The 17,859-nt window shown below is 38.8% G+C and overlaps 1 protein-coding gene across 1 annotated transcript; it reads right to left on the bottom strand.

Annotated features, from left to right (window-relative positions):
* Positions 1–2,456: 2,456 nt before the first annotated feature.
* LOC120745786 (protein shortage in chiasmata 1 ortholog) lies at positions 2,457–17,071 on the bottom strand. The gene is made up of 28 exons (XM_040050936.1): positions 16,832–17,071; positions 16,455–16,530; positions 16,252–16,381; positions 15,785–15,875; positions 15,535–15,704; positions 15,277–15,439; positions 15,080–15,194; positions 14,873–15,014; positions 14,676–14,780; positions 14,387–14,516; positions 14,035–14,129; positions 13,102–13,347; positions 12,075–12,497; positions 11,359–11,544; positions 10,756–10,950; positions 10,556–10,648; positions 9,949–10,130; positions 9,761–9,833; positions 9,531–9,594; positions 8,987–9,162; positions 8,803–8,902; positions 7,063–7,174; positions 6,201–6,322; positions 5,945–6,032; positions 5,626–5,757; positions 4,890–5,039; positions 3,814–4,522; positions 2,457–2,798 (listed from the first exon to the last, which is right to left on the bottom strand). Coding segments are annotated over exons 1-28 (4,356 nt in total). The 5' UTR covers positions 16,834–17,071; the 3' UTR covers positions 2,457–2,712.
* Between the last annotated feature and the right edge of the window lie 788 nt (positions 17,072–17,859).

Below are 17,859 nucleotides of genomic sequence, written 5' to 3'. Positions count from 1 at the left end.
AAACAAATGTTGTAAATGGTAAATGACCTGTATTTGTATAGCGTCTCACTACTCCCTAAGGACCCCAAACACTGGATCTTTTTTTAGGAGTAGACCAAATTGCATTACTTCTTCCTACACTGTTACAACACTGCCAAAGTTCGGAGAAATTACAGTAAATTAAGTCTGAGCTGTTTGGATACTTACCATTTTTAACTACGTGTATACTAGTATATATAACGTAATACGTCCTGCTGATGCCGTCGTTCAAACAGCTGACAAAAACCACATAATCAGGCGTTTTATTTTTGGAGTTTGTCCCTTGCAAGTTGATGCACTGTTCCTTTTAATTTTACCTGAGCACCATCTCATTTCGACAGTTGGTACCATGTGAGGGGTTTTCATCAGAAATGTAAAACAAAGCAAACTTTAAGTAGCCTTGTTGATTGGGGCTTAGTTTTGCTTAGCCTTAAATACATTTTTGTTAATCATCAGGAGGCATATAGTGGTAAACTTTATCATTTTTTATCAACTAAGGCAACCCATTCTACCTGGAAAGGTCCATTTTTGTGGGACAACACCCTGAAAACAGGACTGGAACCACATTTTGTACAGATGGACATTCATGCAGCATTTTGGTTATTCTCTACAGCACCATCATTAGTTTAAACAATTTAGATCGTTCAGTATAAGCTAACATTCATACAATGTTATCTTATACAATTATAATTTTAGCACAACTGTGACACCATGTGTGCAGTGGATTGCTAAGTCAATGATTCAAGGTTTGTCAAAGTGTGACTTGACTTGAACTGACACATGACTAAATTGTTATCTTGATGATCACTGACTGACCAGTTATTATTACATGAACTGTTTCCCGGAGGCAGTTTTTAAAAAAAAAAAAAATAAAAAAAAAAAATCCTAATCTTAAATTCACTTTATTTTCAAATGTATTTGCCTTAAAAAATAATGTTATAAGAACCCTGTGCAAAACTCAGCACCAGCTTTTTAGATCGTTTTTTTTTTTTTTAAGAACAGGAATCCCAGAATATAATGAAAATGGTAATAAACCTTATATATTAAAACTAGAACCAGGTGATAAACTACAAGATAAATCTACATTTGGATTATCAAATACCAACACATTACTTATACTTCAGAAAATTTTATTCTTACCATGCGAATCATTATTTGTTGATTTGTTTCATGGCGCTTGTGTCATTTTCCTTTTACTCAGCCTTTTGAGGTGCTGCTTTTTGTGCCCAAAAGCCCCCCCACCGTATCTGTAATCACTATCCAACTATAAAGGTGCTTCTGCTGGGGCTTCATCTCTTCTTTAAAACAGAAAACTCACAGGTGACTCTTAATTGCAGGCTGTGATTAAAGATAACAGTGTGACCTTTACAGCTGAAGCCAAAATAGGAGCCAGACTAAAGGATGCTTTGGTTTAAACAGCCTGCTCCTTCCCACAATATATCTCCTGTCCCATTCAGTGCAGGGCTCCAGTGTAGTCAGGGACCATTACTGCACCATTAGGCTACTGTTTGCCTCGCCTTCATAGGGGGACTCCTTTGACCACCCTGCTGACTGCTTTTGTTCCTGTGCCATTAAAAAAACAAACCATTTCTCTCTTTGTTTGTCCACTGCTTCTAAGCAGGCAGCAGCCAGGGAGACGGACACGTAGAGAGAGGGATACATTTAAAAAAAAAAGAAAGTGGTGGGTTATTGATGGTGGTAGTCAGTGCTTGATATGGCTGTCCAGAGGCAGGGAGGCTTGGAGTCGATGTCCCTGGGGTCGTCTTTGTCTGGGGATCATTCCTGAGGGAGCTGGCTTCACTCTGCTGGCTCGTGAAGATAAGCACTCTCTCCACATGCTGAGAGAGCACGATAAGGGGATTGCTTCACTAAATTATATATATAAAAAAAGAAGCCCTGCCATTGGAGCTGCTAAAAAGAGACTTTATCAGGTTAACTGGGAAACACCCTCCATCCCATTCCTCCAGCCATAAATCACAATTTGTTTTTCCTCAATTGAGCATGCTCAGTATGGGGAGGGGGCACAGCAAACATGTGCAGATAATTATAATTATGCTTAATCTTGTTTTGTAAGAAGAACCTGCCAACACCTTCTCCTTGTTACTTAGCAGTATTTAAACATATAATCATTTATAACACATTATAATGTAGTTGTAAGCAGATTTAAGGCGTTAATCAATTTAAAATGCTACCATGTTATTAGTACTAATCATTGTCTGTTTCTATACCAGCCTGGGAAACTTCAGGGACACTTACAAAAAAATCATCAAACAAATTTTGAATTTTGATAAATTACAAATAGATAATTAAAATTAAATTATAAATAGAAAAGGAGCAGCGTGCCCTGTAAAACAGCTTAAAATAGCTAATACTATAACATGAAAAAGTGCAAAACAAATTTATACAATAAACAATATTTTAGATTGAAATAATACAAAAATCATATGATATTGCTTTGAACTTTAATAAAATTAACTGTTCCTCCTTTTTTAAACATTAACAGTATTTTTGGTGACAAAAAAGGAATTCAGAAAATCACAATTGCTTATAAACATTTAAAATGTAGACTTTTAGGTGAAAAACTAAAAATGTAATCTGAGAAGAAAAAAAAACCCCCACCGCAAACTATGCCATGACTGAACTTTTAATGTTTTAATGCATTTTAATATTTTTTATTCCTTCTCCCATTCTTTTCTAAAACAATTTAAGCCTCGTCTGTCCATCACCTCTGCCGGGCACCCTCTCATAGCTCAGCCTTCCCTTCTTCGATGGTGACAACACTGCAAATGTAAAAAAAACAACAACCAAAAAATAAAGTAAGAACAAATGGGCTATGTTAGCACCTAAACGTTTACCTGCAAAATAAGAAAAAGGAGACTATAATGTGCATTTCCAACCACAAACTCTGTTCAGGATCATTTTCTCGTGCAGCTCTGAACATGGGATCTATAAATTAGATCACCCAACACAACTCCTGTTATGCGCACTTATACTTGTTTGCTGGTTCTCGTGTGACTAGTCAACTAAATTTTTAATTATAAGATGTAGATAAAGGACCTGGGAGGAAAATCGAGAGAGTTAAAATTGCTGAATGTTTTTTCTCAGAGACTTGGGGATGTCACAGCAGAACTCCACGCTGACAGTCTCACCGGGAGTAGCACGGCATTATGAACGTTGCCATAGTTCGTCATGATTTAGAGGGGTCTTGTTTTTCTGTATATAGTGGACTTTTTTTTGTTGTTGCTTTAGTTGTAAAGCAACAACAACAAAAAAAGGTTAAAAAAAAAAAGATTCTGAGCATGCTCCTCGTCTTGCTCCTCACCTGATGTGCTGTCTTCAGGCTTGGAAACTATTGACTCTTGAAGTAAAAGTGACTCAGCTCACATCACCAGCATAAAATTCAGGTTAGTATGCCAGACAATAAAAAATGTTTGTTCTCTGTGCAAGTTTGAGGACCATGGTGTAGAATGCACAATGTACTTTATACTTTGTTGCATTTTCCTGCCATTGTAAACTTGTGAATGGTCAACTATACAAACTACATTCACTTTCAAAGTAAAAGCTCCACCTTTTTGAAACAACTTTTACTCTGAAGGCAAATGGTCTCCATTTGCGGCTTGTGTTGCACTTTTCAGTTTTACTGCTGCTCAGAGAGATTTTGATGAGTATTTACAGACATAGACATCTTCCACAAAAACTACAGGGAACCATGGCAACGTAAGTATAGAATCAAAGGTTGTGTCAACAGCTAGTATTGTGCTAGAGACCTGAACAGCTTCTATTTCTATTTTTCACCTGATCCAATCAAGCCTGCAGCCTCTCTGTTCCTCTTCCTCTCCTGTCCTGCCCAGCATCTGGAGCCGTAGTTGGCTGAAAGTGATGTCATCCCTCCACCAACGTGATCATGACCCCACAGGATACCTGTAGGTGTGCTAAGACTGTAGGTGATGTGCTGACTGGGAGGATTAAAGTCCTTGTAGAGTGTAGGGTATGTGGACGTTTGGGGGCTGGCTGGCTGCTGCAGGTTGGTACTGTAACTGAAGGTAGAGTCCAGTTTGAGTGGGCTGTCAGCAGGGTGTGAAGAAGTGGTGTAATCGTTTAGCGGAGTCTTGCGTGTCCACTCATTGACTGATCTTTCAACAACCCTCCCCACTGCTCCAGCTATGCTCCTCCAGCCAGAGATCTTCCCATCCTCTCTCCATGGATCATTGATGTTCCAGCTTCCCTGGAAACAAACATCTGAACTGCCAAAAGTATCACTCAGGTCAAGTTTAAAATCTGAGTTGCCATCCTCGAATATTGGGTAGAAGCTCTCCTGTGGAGTCTCGAACAGGAAGCTGGTGTTCTGGTTGCTACAGAGAAGGTCTGGATGGGGGGACTTCATGCATTCATAATCCCCAGTGTGAGTCTGTGGGCTGCTTTGTTGGTTTGTCTCAGTGGTCCAAGTTTGACGGTCTTTTGGATCTGCTGCCAGTGGATACAGGGAGGTCGTGTCACTGAAGAGCTAAACTCGGAAGAGAAGGAGGGAAAAAAATCAAATTTAATTTCTTAACAACTCGGTTTTTTTATGTATTTATTTTCTAAATATTTTGGGGACTTTTTCAGCTTTATTTGATAGACACAGTGAAGAAAGGACAGGAAAGCGGGGGCAGAGAGAGGGGAAGACATGCGGCAAAGGGCCGCGGGTCGGACTCAAACCCGGGCCGGCTGCTCTTAGCCGTATGGCATATGGTCACCTGCTCAACGCATTGAGCTAAACCGGCGCCCGGAACTCTGTTTATTTTTATTTGTAATTTGTACTTCTGTGTAAAGTAATAAGCTTTTGTAAAACAAGTGTTCCAAATACAAACATATTTACAGCACATGATCACCTTTAGCACTTTATGTGGCACCTCAGGAAGCAGCTCCTTCAGCTGACACAATGAGGCCCCCAGGAGCCACTCAAAGGATGGCACTCTGCTCAGCATCAGCTGTCCAACCAGGGGGTTAATGCAAGGGAACTGTGACAAACATTCTTCTTCCTGGAGGAAGCAAATGGGAAAAAAAAGAAATGCAATCAATGACAAAACATGTAATAGATTTTGATTCATAAAATAAATAAATAAATAAAATCACACAGCAGACATAAGACAGTTGTAAAAGGTGCATTTAGTTTTTGTCTCTTTGAAACTTCACAACCATTTATGGAATAATTTCTGTTTCAAACCTATGAGGTCCTGACTGGTCTCTCAGTATAAGTAGTTAATGAAAAAACATTCTGTTTACTGTGAATTTCTGTCTATGTAGATGACATTTCCCCCTGATTTATCAGTATTAATTATCACAGTTAATAATAAAATATCTTGGTCTCCAACCACTGTTTTCTGCAATGTGACTACAGAAATACAAAAACAAATCTACACAGAACCTGTATTTTCTAACTGTATGCTGTCCAGTTATCCCTCTTGATTACAACTGGACCAGCTTATAATTAACCATAGAAAAAAATGTATCCACATGCTCTTAAGAATAAAGTCAAAACACTGCTTTAATTCATCACAGAAAACAGTGCAATTTATTCTAGACCTTTCTGTATGAATAGCTTTGATTTGGGGATATGAGTTTCACCTGTGAGGGCATCACAGTCAGCCAGTCTCTGTTCAAGAAGCTGACAGGGTCTCTGTCACTGGACATCAGGCTGTGGAAGCAGATCTGACTGATGGACTTTGCCATTTCCAATACATCTGACACTAACAGCACCTGCAAGACGATGTACAGAAATGCCTGTATCCTACTGTTGTTTATTCTTTTTTATTACTTTTGGTCTTTTTGTTTAAAATATTGGTGAAATGTCTTCAATATCCTGAAAGGATATTAATTTGACTTGAATGAAGATGATAATGATAATAATGATCTGTTACAGAGAGGGGCACCACTTATGTTCTACCTTCACATCCAAATCCTCAGACTTCATTCTCAATAGCACCAGAGATGAATAGACTAGCACCAAGTTGCTGAAGGCCTCACTGGAAAATCTGCACACACACAAAATCAAGCCTTCTCATATACTACTACTGTTTAGGGGAGATAAATAAGGACCCTTTTGGAAGACAAAATCATCAGGTTTTAGGGTCAATACTTGGTTCAAAGTTAAATACACTCTCCAAGTGAGGGTGTAGGGTTAAGTATATGTGGACACCCACCTTTCTCCCTGACCTTCTGGACAATGAAGGATGAGCCAGCAGCAGCTGTACTGAAGAGAGAGAGCAGTCAGCCTCATCACCACTCCCTCACTGGCTCGCTCTTGACATAGTTCATCCTGCTCCTACACACACACACACACACACACACACACAGTCAGCAAAAGTATGTGTGTTTTTCTTTAAGTAGTTGCAGAGTTTATTGGTCAGCATTTCCACTTAAGAGACTCATTAGAGCATTGGGACTAAACGCAGAGGAAATCCGCCCCCATAACAAGTCTAATTGTGTATATTGTCTTTATGAGGACTGATTGGACTGAAATGAAAGTTACATAATGCTTCAAAATAACTGCCCAGAAGTGTATCAAGATGGTCGTCAAGTGGTGAGAGTGGGATCTAAAACAAATTGGCTAAAACCAAGATGTTTAAAAAGCTGAAACCATAAAACTAAGTATGGAAGCACACTTTTATCACTGATTTTGTCTGCAAGTCAAAAATTTGAGTTATGCATGTTGAAATTTCAACTTAAAAACTCAAAATTTTGAGTTAAGTATCTCAAAAATTTCATCACAATAACTTACCAGTTTAAATTCCATGTACATTTTTTTTCAGCATTAGAAAAAAGCTTCCATACCTAAGTGAAACACATGTTACCAGTTCCCTTAAAAACACTGTCAGACATCGGATTTTTATTTTATCACAGACATTTACAAACCATGAAGAGCCTGAGATGTGTAAAGAAAAATTTTTCCTTTCCCACATTTGTGGAGTCTACTGTTATTAGATGTGCTTTAAAATTTACAGCTACCACCGTATTACGTGAAGTTTCCTCACAAAGATGAAGTGTTTATGTGTTTCCTGATACCTGAATGACGATGGCGGTGCTTTCATCCACTGTGATGAGAGTGTAATTGTGGATCCCTCCGAGCCTCTTCAGGGAGGGACAGTGGCTCCTCTCCAGCACCATCACATTAAACCTGTGACAGACATGTTTCACCAAATGATCAAACAGTGCTCGTCAGGACTGGGAGGTCAGGTAAAAATGCTAAAAAAAAAAAAAAAAAAAGCCTTTGCTGTCTGAAGGTCAGGAAAGTCCAAGGCAGAGGCAGCATATTGATTGATTGATTTTTAGCTGTCAGAGTTATAATTATCTGTTAAAATGTCAAAAGTGATACAGCAGAACTAGAAAATAAGTTTCCTCCATCCATGATATGAGTAAACTCTGTGATGACTACAACAGCACTCAGACTGCAGGCTTACTTACAAGGCTTACAAGGATATTTAAAAGTACAATTGGAGGCAGAGTCTTCATTTTTCTGTGGGGCCAGCTCCTACTTTCAAGATTAGGCTTAAAGCATATAGTTATAGGCTTGATCAGGTGACTCTGAGTCCTCCTTTAACCCTTTAAAACCGGTTGGAGCAGGCACGCTCCGTTTTGCTTAACTATTTTTAAATCCCTGTAGAACCGGAACCACGTAAGCTACCGCAATAATTTTTTTTGCATATGAAACCGGAGGAGTTGTACTTACATCTTATGCCATCAGCTTGCCCTGGGTCATGGTTTCCTTCCACATATAGCTTTGCAAAAATTGCATAAAAAGCACTTGTAGCAACAAAAACATAATATTCCAGAAACACGCTTTGCCAATCCGATCAGCTGTTCATAACACTTCCTATGTTGGAATAGACGTCAGCGTGAACTATCGCATGTCCGCCATTACCTGCCCGAAACCGGAAGTGACGTCATTTTTGCGGAAAATGTAGTTTTTTACCTTCAGGGCCTTATAAGCCTATGCTGGTGTTTTTAAAAGTCATGTTTGACTTTATACTTTTCTGAATAGTTTCTTAGAACTCAAATTGCACTGCTGGAAATAGTTTATTTTGATGCACATGCTGTTTTTTTTGAAAATTTGGATTATAATATTTATTTTCATTTTTCCTGCAGTATATAAAAACTGACTATGACTATGAATTTAATTTCCTGTTGTTGGAAACTATTTTGTGCAACTTTTTTGTATTTACAGTTGTGAGGGATAAACCTCTTAAATTTCTTTAACTAGAAATATATGTAAAAAACCAAAAACAATTTTCAATTTTTTGTAGTTTATTGCATTTTTTTGCAATTTATGTAGTTACTATGGACTTAATGCATACATATTATTAAAATTTGGGCTATAACGGTTGTATTGATGTATAGCAACTTGAAATGCTCTCAAAAATGGCACTACTGCATGTAAAAATATAAAGATAAGCTCTGGCGGACTTGGTTCTATGGTAGGTCTTAAAGGGTTAATTACCCTGCTATGGATTTAGGCTGATGGGGCTTTGCCATGATGCACTGTTCCTTTTTCATTCATGCGCTTACATACTACTCTGCATTAACTGTTATTAAAATCTGGCTGTAGTTTTCTGTTTAACTTTAAATTAAAACTTCTTATATTAGATTATGTGATATGTAACCTGATGTTAGTTATTTTTACTATTTTTTCATCTCAGCTACTCAGATGTAAAACATTTAAAAATTATTCTGATGTAAAGGCTGGTCATAATACTCGATACTTGAACACAGTTGTTTTTACTTGTCTGGATGAGGAGGAAAACTCACTCTGACTCGAGCATTTGCAGTAGCAGCGGATAGTTAATAAGTCCCTCCGTCACAAACAACACATATGGCACGTTGTCCTCCAAACACCACAAGATATTCTCTTTAGGGAAACAAGCACATTTAAAAGCATTTAAGCGAACATATCAACAATAATATGAATACGTGGAATTTGGTGGCAGCTGACCTGCATCAGAGACGGTGGTGTTGAACGTTAGGTGGCTGATGCTCCTCTCCCTACAGATTGCAGACCATGGAGACTGGCCCGGATGGTCGTACTCCACGACTAGAGAGAAACAGGTCCAGGGGAAGTCGGGGCCAATATCCTGTTCATACACCACCACGCACACACTATCATGCATGCTGTAAAAAGGATAGAGGTGTGACAACAACGTGTTTACTTATACTCAAGACAGTGTGATGAATGGCTCCTAATCTGAAAATATAGCTATGAGATGTATACATTTAGCTATTGCCAAAATATAAAATAATAAAATAGATATTATTTACCATTTGAAACTGAAAATACGCTTTTCAAATCTTTCAGAAACAATAAAATAACATAAAGAATGTATGTTAATTTAAAAAAAATAACTTGGAAAGCAGGGGATGGGACCTCAAGCACAGCTTTATTGTGTCTCTACAATATCATGTAATTATATATGACTTCATATCTCTATATACCAATGTATCACACAGGCCTAGATGAATGAACTATGATACACTTTTACCTGCTGACTACACTTGCACCATTGAGCTTTATCTTGTCCTGCTCTGGACAAACTGCAGTTGCGCCTCAAACAACAACAAAAAAACACAAATATAATTAACTCTATGACACAATGACAGTCACCTGTTTGTCTTATTTCTGCATGTTTTGCAGCATTTAATTTTTCTTTGAATATTTTTTAGTTTAATAACCTTTGACTGAAATGACTGAAAGGATCAGTGAGCTGCTTACCTGTCACCTGGTTCAAGCTGTTGATTATTGTTGATCTGCTGCTATCACAGTGAACTGATACGATAACAAGAATCTGCACAAAGGTAAATAAGCAACTCTTATCAAGTGTTTTTCACATAAGGATTTATGACTTTAACTAATATCATATTTAGCTTATAGAAGTATATGATTGATTACACAATACTGACTTTATCTGTGCTGTTCTGTCCTTTACTGCTTGTCAGCCACTCAGCCACCAGGTGCTGGAGCTCCTGCAGTTTGAGGCTGGACTCCTGGTTTTTCTGACTGAGGTAGAGGATGATGTGCAGCCTCTTCAGCAGCTGCTGCAGACTCTGCTCTGCACATCCCTTAGCTGCCTTTGTCAGGTACTCTGTTGTCCAAGAACACCAGGTTAAAAATCTCACAATATGGCATCTGTTTGGTTAAAACCTCAGTGTAGACACTGAAACTAAAGTTAAGATTTTGGAAATTCCAGCTTCCAGTTTTGAGTGATGGGATCCCACATGATTGCATAATTTCTATCGTACTGTTTTAGAATATTTACAGGGGATATTTCTGTATCTTGCCCAGGTTCTCTCCTACTGGCTCGACAAAGTCATTACTTATATGAAAGTAAAAACAATATCATACTACGTTATAATAAAAATAGCACAATTATGAAATTTACTTTCAGTTAACTGTTTGAACTTTTAATTTATTACAATTTGATTTTTCCCACCTTTACAACTGCAGCATTTTGAACTAACTTAATAAACTTTAAAGGTTGGCTGCTTGTGTGACAGTAGTTCATCTCACCCAAACCCGTACTGAGGTCGCACTTCAGCAGCAGCTCCTTAAATGTCACCAGCACATGAATCAGAGCTGCAAGGTTGAAAAGCGCTTCCTGATCTGCAACACAGTGGGAGAGGGAGTAGATAATTTACTTCTGTCAAATCTAGGTTTAATACATTAATACAACAACATGCAAATTAAAACATTAACATGGCATTTCCTACCTTTGATCAGTTCTGCAGTCTGTGCAGGGGCCCTGCAGAGTGCTCTCTCCTGTTGTTTGAGAAGGAAGTGAGTTTGGTCTGGTGCCAGGCTGCTGAAGTCTCCACACCCTGGGAAGTTGAGCCCCAGCTGTCTGGCAGAGCTCAGACAAGGCTGAGCGAAGGCCAGCAGCTCACAGTAGGCTCGCTGCTGGCTGTCTGCACAGGGTTTAAAACACTAATTTAAAACACCATCTGAACCACCATGCTTTCCAAACAGACCCTACTACAGTCTGGTCAATGAGAAATGCAGTCAAGCAGCCTGACTCCCAAACTTTGCTGGCCCCCCATGTGGTCCCTCCTGTCAAGACCTGTCTCTTTTTGTCATATTTTTCAAGTAACCTGTATTGGAAATTCTGTTTTTGGTCTGTGACCCCAATATTTTTAGTAGCCCCAATAGGGCCACCCCTATGAAAATATTATGGAGGTGCCTGGCTTTCAGGTCTCCATATAATTGCTGCTAATGATACATTTGTAAAAGTGTGGAATTACTTGACTGAAACTCAAATGTGAAAGTAAGGTGTGGATATTTGTTACTTTACTTCACTCTGATAACTTGTGACGCACCTGTAGGTTTGATCTTAACTACTTGGCTGTCCTGTCTTTGCTGTGATTTTCCACTGAGTTGACCCATCCACTGATTAGCATGTTCTTCCTCTCTGTTTGAATTTCCTGGCCTCACGTCCAGTGTTTGACTCTGCACTGGAGAAGGCTGCAGCTCTGATAATAGTGCTTGGTGGTTCACCTCATGTGCTGATAAAAAAAAAAAAAAAGGATGAGCTTAGGTAAAACATGTTTTCATTAGGCTACATTAGTTTTTACAGGCGCACATCTGGAGTCATAGCAAGAAAGTTCAGGTCAAGAGTAAATTTATTGGATCTGTTAAGGTTTTTAACTATTAAAAAAATAATCAGCTTACCTGAGAGCTTTAGAGCCTTCTTAGAAACAATGCCCTCTTTATGTGAGTTGGATGAGCAGAAGTTTATAAACTTATCGGGATTAAAAGATTATCTGAAGAAATTATACTGAGGAATCTAACATGAAGAATCTAAGAGCTTTACAGCGCATTCATGCGTTTTGTTTTCTTTTGTGGGAAGTGTAGGGATCTGTGGCTACACACAGTTTTCCTGTGGAGACTTTGGTTATAATACTTCATTTACATTTTTCACATAATAGATACAAACATTCTGGTCTTAAGTTCAGAAAACAATGTTTGAAAATAAAGCCGCAAAAGCATAAATCACCTTCAGACTATGCAAGAACAGATAGTAAGCATAGTGTACCTGCAGTGCTGCCTGAGCTCTGAGGTGATGCAGAAACAGGAGCGATCTGCTGAGACCTAAGCATCATGAAGGTGGCCAGGGGGTCAAGGTCCAGCTCTGGTGGATTTCTTGCCAACAGCAAACCTCTGTCATCATCTCTAGTATTCAGTGTGGAGGCGACAGCCTCCTCAGAAATGTTTGCACTCAGCTCCATCTGACAGTCATGTCCTTGTCTGCTGATGCCTTTTTCATGAGCTGAAGACCAGCTTGCAACTTCTGAAAACTTCTTGCCACCAATATCATATTTGGTGGTGACAGGAGCTGGTTTTACATCTTTATTCACTGTGTTGAACGCAGGCATCTGGGAGGCATTCGGAGATGAATCAACAGTGGGTTTCTTTTGGAGAAGAGTTTCAGCTGTGGTGCTCAATAGAAAGGAGTCGACTGAAACCAGAATAGAAGGAAAATAGATGAGATCTGATGCTACTTAATATAAATAATTTTTGCACTTCAACTAAAAAAAACCCCAAAACACCTGAAACAATTTAACCTGGTTTTGACTGGCATTTCTGCATTTAAACCAGCTGCAGGTGAGCTGCCAAAAAACAGTGATGGACAAAAACTATCATGGAAACCACCAACCACCACAGAGTGGATAATTCCTAAAGGGGTCTGAGCCCCACCTGAGACTGATTACTGCTCTGCATCAAAAGGAGCAAGCAGAGGAGGTTCTGGCATAGAATCCTTTCAGGATACCACCTAGATGAGATATTTCGGGCATGTTTAGCCAGCAAACGCCCAAGCAGACCCAGTACATGTGGAGACATTATGTCTCTCAGCTAGATGGGAACATTTTGGTGTGTCCTTGAAAGAGATGGAGGAGGTGGCTGGGGAGAGTGAAGTCTGGGTATCTCTACTCAGACTGCTGCTTCCAAGAAATGGATGCGGAAAAGTGTCAGTAAACCGATAGCTTAGTAATTAATTATCTACATATGTTTAATACAGGTACACATGGACTCATGCACATCTAAAAACCAAAAACACTCACCCTCCACATGTTCAGGTGGCAGTTTACTTAAGTCTTCTCCAGTTTCCTCTCTGATGGAGGGAAGATCAGACTTCATACTCTCTGTGAAGTCGCAGCAGCAGCACAAAGATAACTGCGGGACTTCCGTCTCCATCTCGGACTGCAGTTTGTCAGCAGCGCTTATGAAACTTTCTTTCTCTAGTTTGATAACTTTTAAGGCTTCCCACAGAGGCTGGAAGTCAACAGCTGGTTCATACATTTGAGGCTCTGTAGGAAATACAGCAATTTAGTGACACAGTTCAGAGATTTCTGTGTTCAGTACGTCTGTAAATGTGATAGATTAGAAACAAAAAAACAAAACAAAACAAAAAATCTCACTTTAAGTCCAATCATGACACAAAAACATGCACCCCAGAGTTTCCATGATAGCAACATTCATTTGAATTGACTTTCTCTGCATGGTAAACAGTCACATTTTGTCAACCCCTGTCCCTAGATTGTGATACATTAAGTTTTAAGTCTCTACATCCAATTTGAGACTCCATTTAGAGCTGCAAACCCATCAGAAATGTTTAAGTAGATGGGTGGTTGAAGACCAAGATGTTTTGGGGCCACAGTGACATCTGGTGGTCTCCAAAAACATCAGCCTTTTAACTATTGATGCCAAAGCACTGCAGCACCTCAGTGAGTTTTAAAGTCCTCTTAGTCAGAAGTGCTGCAGCAGATTCACCCCAAATTTTGCATAATAAAAACAAAATGTGTACTCATATGATTTAAACTTAATGGCTTTTGTTCCCCCTGCTGATTCCCCCAAAGTCACTTTAGCAAAACTGTCACAGTGAACAAAGCGGTTTCTAAAGAGCCAGTGGAGGCTTTGGCATTTTCCCACTGTTAATCAGTGTTGAGTATTTAATGTGGAAAATTTGTGGAGTCTTCCTTTAATTACAAAATTACCTGACAACAGAAAGCCCACCACAAAGTTCAGGTGCTTCTCTGCCTTCCAAAGTACCGCCTTCATCTCTTTCTGAGCTCTCGGCGACACCAAAGATCTAGATGAAAATCATTATTGTTTCAAAAGCTTCTCCAATTACCATAAAATGGGAATCACTCATATTTTCTCATCATGCTGTAGCAGTTTATAAGAATTTATATCTTAATATAAATGTTAATCCAGATGACTTACAGATGACATCTCTATGTGTGCATCATGCTTGTTCAGTTAATGTGAAATCAGTGAAAGTAAACAAACAAACAAAAAAAACCTATCAGAACTGTTTAGTTAGCAGCTCAACCTGACATTACTCACATTCTGCAACAAGGAGACATCTCTTCCTTCTTGAGCTCAGAGGTGGACAGACAGATGTCAGTTTGACTTTTCAGGGGAGTCGGGTTGAGAGTCAACTCCAGCTCCATTTCAGTGGGAAGCACTGCACATCCTTAAAGACACAGTAAACTAAAACTTACATTGAAAGAGAATTAGACACCTCAAACAATCGAAGAGACATGGTGTGCCTGATGTAGCCTCTGTATATTTCTCTATTACTGGATGAAAAGTATAACCAACAAGTTACAGTTTTTATCTAAGCTCTCTGTACCTGCAAAATCTGACTCAATCAGGCCTCCATTCATCTTGGTTTCTTCACTGGCTTCATCTGGTACATCAAACTTGGAAATATCCACTGAAGGATTTGAAAGGGAAGCTGAAGAAAAGTCAAATATATCAGTTTATCTTTTAATAGTGTTTAAAAAAAATATTTTTTATTTCATCTTAAAGGATTTTGGTCTTTGTCACCTTTTTGAAGCACATCTAGGACTGGAATCTCCTCGTCCATCAGCTCAGTGGAAACATTCACATGACTGTAGATGTTTGAAAACCTTGTGAACTTTTCTGTGCTCAGCTGAAGAGTCTCCACTACAGCAGGCAACAGCAGCAACTACAGAGAAAAAACTATTAACAATAAACTGAGCAAATAGTCTCATGTTTATAAGGATTAGTTACCTCTCCGTTTGTGAGTGGCTGTTTAACAAACTCCTCTTGAATGTCTACGCATGTCTGAACATTAGTGGTGTCCACATCTGCCGGTTTTTCATAAGATGCACAGTGCTTGAAACAGCTACAATCCAACAGGTTTAACATGATGGTTAGTGGGGCCATAAACACACAAAGGTTGTTCATTTGCAGGTTTTAAAATGCACCTGAACATGTTGTCTTCTGAGATGGGATTTCCTGATGAGCTCAGCAGCGGGTCAGCTACAGGAAGCATCCTCAATCTGGACAACTTGACTCTCAGTGTAGGCAAATGTCTCTTAAACTCTGCCAGGTGATCGACTGGAATGAGCTCTTCTGGCAAGAAGAGGTCTTTCACAGAACACAAACATGTTTTACTAAGCACAACTGATTTCCTTAAGAAGATTAGAATTACAACTTTATTGTAGTATACAGAAATGGTTCACCTTCACTCTTATCCGTGATCTCGTCAGGTGTCTGTTTAAAAAACGATTCCTGACATGGACCGTCAGTCTGTGAGTCTTTTAAAAGGGAACCATACAAATCTTCATCTAAATCCTGAAGTGAGTCAGGATTAGAGCTGGGTATCACCTCCACCTCATCTTTCACATCAAATCTGAAAAGTAACAAGTATTTATGATATCTCTCCACAAATATAAAATTCAGTGAATGGATTGTGTTTTTAAACGGGAGAACCTTTCTGTTGAATTTACTGGTGGATTTTTTTCTCTCAGATTATCAAGGACAGAGCCACCGACATTAAGTCTGCAAGTGGAGATCACCTGTCCTGTCAAGGGAATAAATATATAAGCAAATTAACTCATATGGCAGGCATGTGAAGATTACCTGTATCATCAACACACTATTACTGTTTTTTTATGATTGCTTAAGTACTTTCAAAATTACTTTAGTAATTTTACAGTTTGATTTATTACAAAGCCCAAAGAGTCATGCTGACAGATTTCTTTCATTAACTATGGCAGCATTTCTTTATCATATATAAAAACTGAAATGTACTATTGAAGTTGCACATCTTTTTCTTATATTAGGATTAAATATGCAGTCAAACTTCTTTGCACTAACAGAAATGAGATTTTCACTAGTCTGGTCCACTTACATCCCCGCTCTACAAACTTAAGTTGTTGTTGTTGTTTTTTTAATACCTCTGACCCACGGTTTCCTGTAGGTGTCTTCAAGCAGCTTTCCGCTATGTGGATACAGGTCACTGGCACCTGTCAGGTAAGGTGTTGGCAGAGCCAGCAGGTTCATCATGACTTTCAGACTGGTGCTGGCCTGAAATACACACACAAAGAATCAGAACAACAAGCTTTTAGAGAAATACTCCGGGTAAAATGAACAAGCTCACCTCAAAAACATAGTCAAGAGCTTTAAATCTGATAGCAGGGAAGACTTCAGTCTGGGGAGAGTTGTCCTTTTCTGGCCTGTGCACACAAAGAAGCGGAGTTACAGGTAACATGTCTGTACCTCGGTATCTTACATCACACCAACTAACTTAATGTCTCGCGCTATAAACAAATATATTTATGTAAACGGATAAAAATAACTTTCACGTGGAAATCTTTCAAGTTTATTAGCTTGCTTAGCTAGCAAGTGTCGTACTATAGCTAGGTAACTTTTTTTTTTTTTACACATTTTTACTCTAAATTTAAAGCTTTAAATATGGAAAGCTGACAAAAAAAATGTAAATAAGAGCACTGTTTGTTTCAGTAACAGCAAACTTACATGATGTAATTAAGTTTTAGTGTTGCGCGGCTGTAGTGTCCAAGATTGTTTATTCAGGATGCATTAACAGGTCACCAAAAGGTGAAACCGTCACGCATGCGCTCTGAGGCATATGACCAGTAAAGCTAGGATCAGCCTTTGAAAAAAAAAAATCTGGATAGTATTTTCCTAAAAAAATTAGAAAACCTAAAATATTTCTGGGACCCCAACAAGCTCTTTGTAAATCCTGGAAAGGCCTCCACTGAAGTTATAGACCCATGGACACAAATATTTAATGGACGCTGGCCAACGTTTTTTTTGTGGTTGTGTGGATGGCAATGTTAATACCTAACATAGGCCATCAGATCAGAGGCGCTAGAATAAATGTTTTTGGTCTGGTAAGGAACTCGTTTCTGCAGTACAATGGTCCACGAGTCCTTCCTTTCTTCTTGGTGACGAAGCATTTCTATGTCAGGATGTCACCAGATTTCAGTTTGGGTCAGTGCCTACAGGTCTCATTATGCCAGAAACACACATTTATGTGTCAAAACGCCCCTTTAAATTCCCCAATAGACTGAACAAAATAAAAGGTAAATTTAAAAGTCATACATTATTTATTCCTGTATAAAGCCAGTCCACCACGGATAACACCAACTAAGATGTTGACTATGGACTGATTTTAATCACTTAAATCACAGATAACCATAAATAAAGCTCACTGTAATACATATTTCTTAGCTATTTATTCATTATTTTCCCGACACAGTATTTGTGTTAATGTGCCATATTGTGGCACAATGCAAATTGTTTCTATATTAAATATGGAAAAACTGGGTTGCAATTTCCCATACAAATCGACACAATAATAGTTATAGTGTAATAATGAACTGTGTTTTCTGCTTTTCAATTGCATGTACACTCTACTTTTCACCACAGGAGGGCGCTCTTCAACAGCAACATCATTCAAGGAAGTACAATTACCAATCCAATTCTTCTATATGCCTACAAGATATGGGCCCTCCGGTTTTCAGTTTCCAAACATGTGATGA

This window comes from Simochromis diagramma, unplaced genomic scaffold (genome assembly GCF_900408965.1).
Source record: "Simochromis diagramma unplaced genomic scaffold, fSimDia1.1 OVJJ01000131.1, whole genome shotgun sequence".
Classification (NCBI taxonomy): domain Eukaryota; kingdom Metazoa; phylum Chordata; class Actinopteri; order Cichliformes; family Cichlidae; genus Simochromis; species Simochromis diagramma.
The sequence above is the reverse complement of the archived record's forward strand: the minus strand, read 5'-3'. Positions and strand labels throughout refer to the sequence as shown.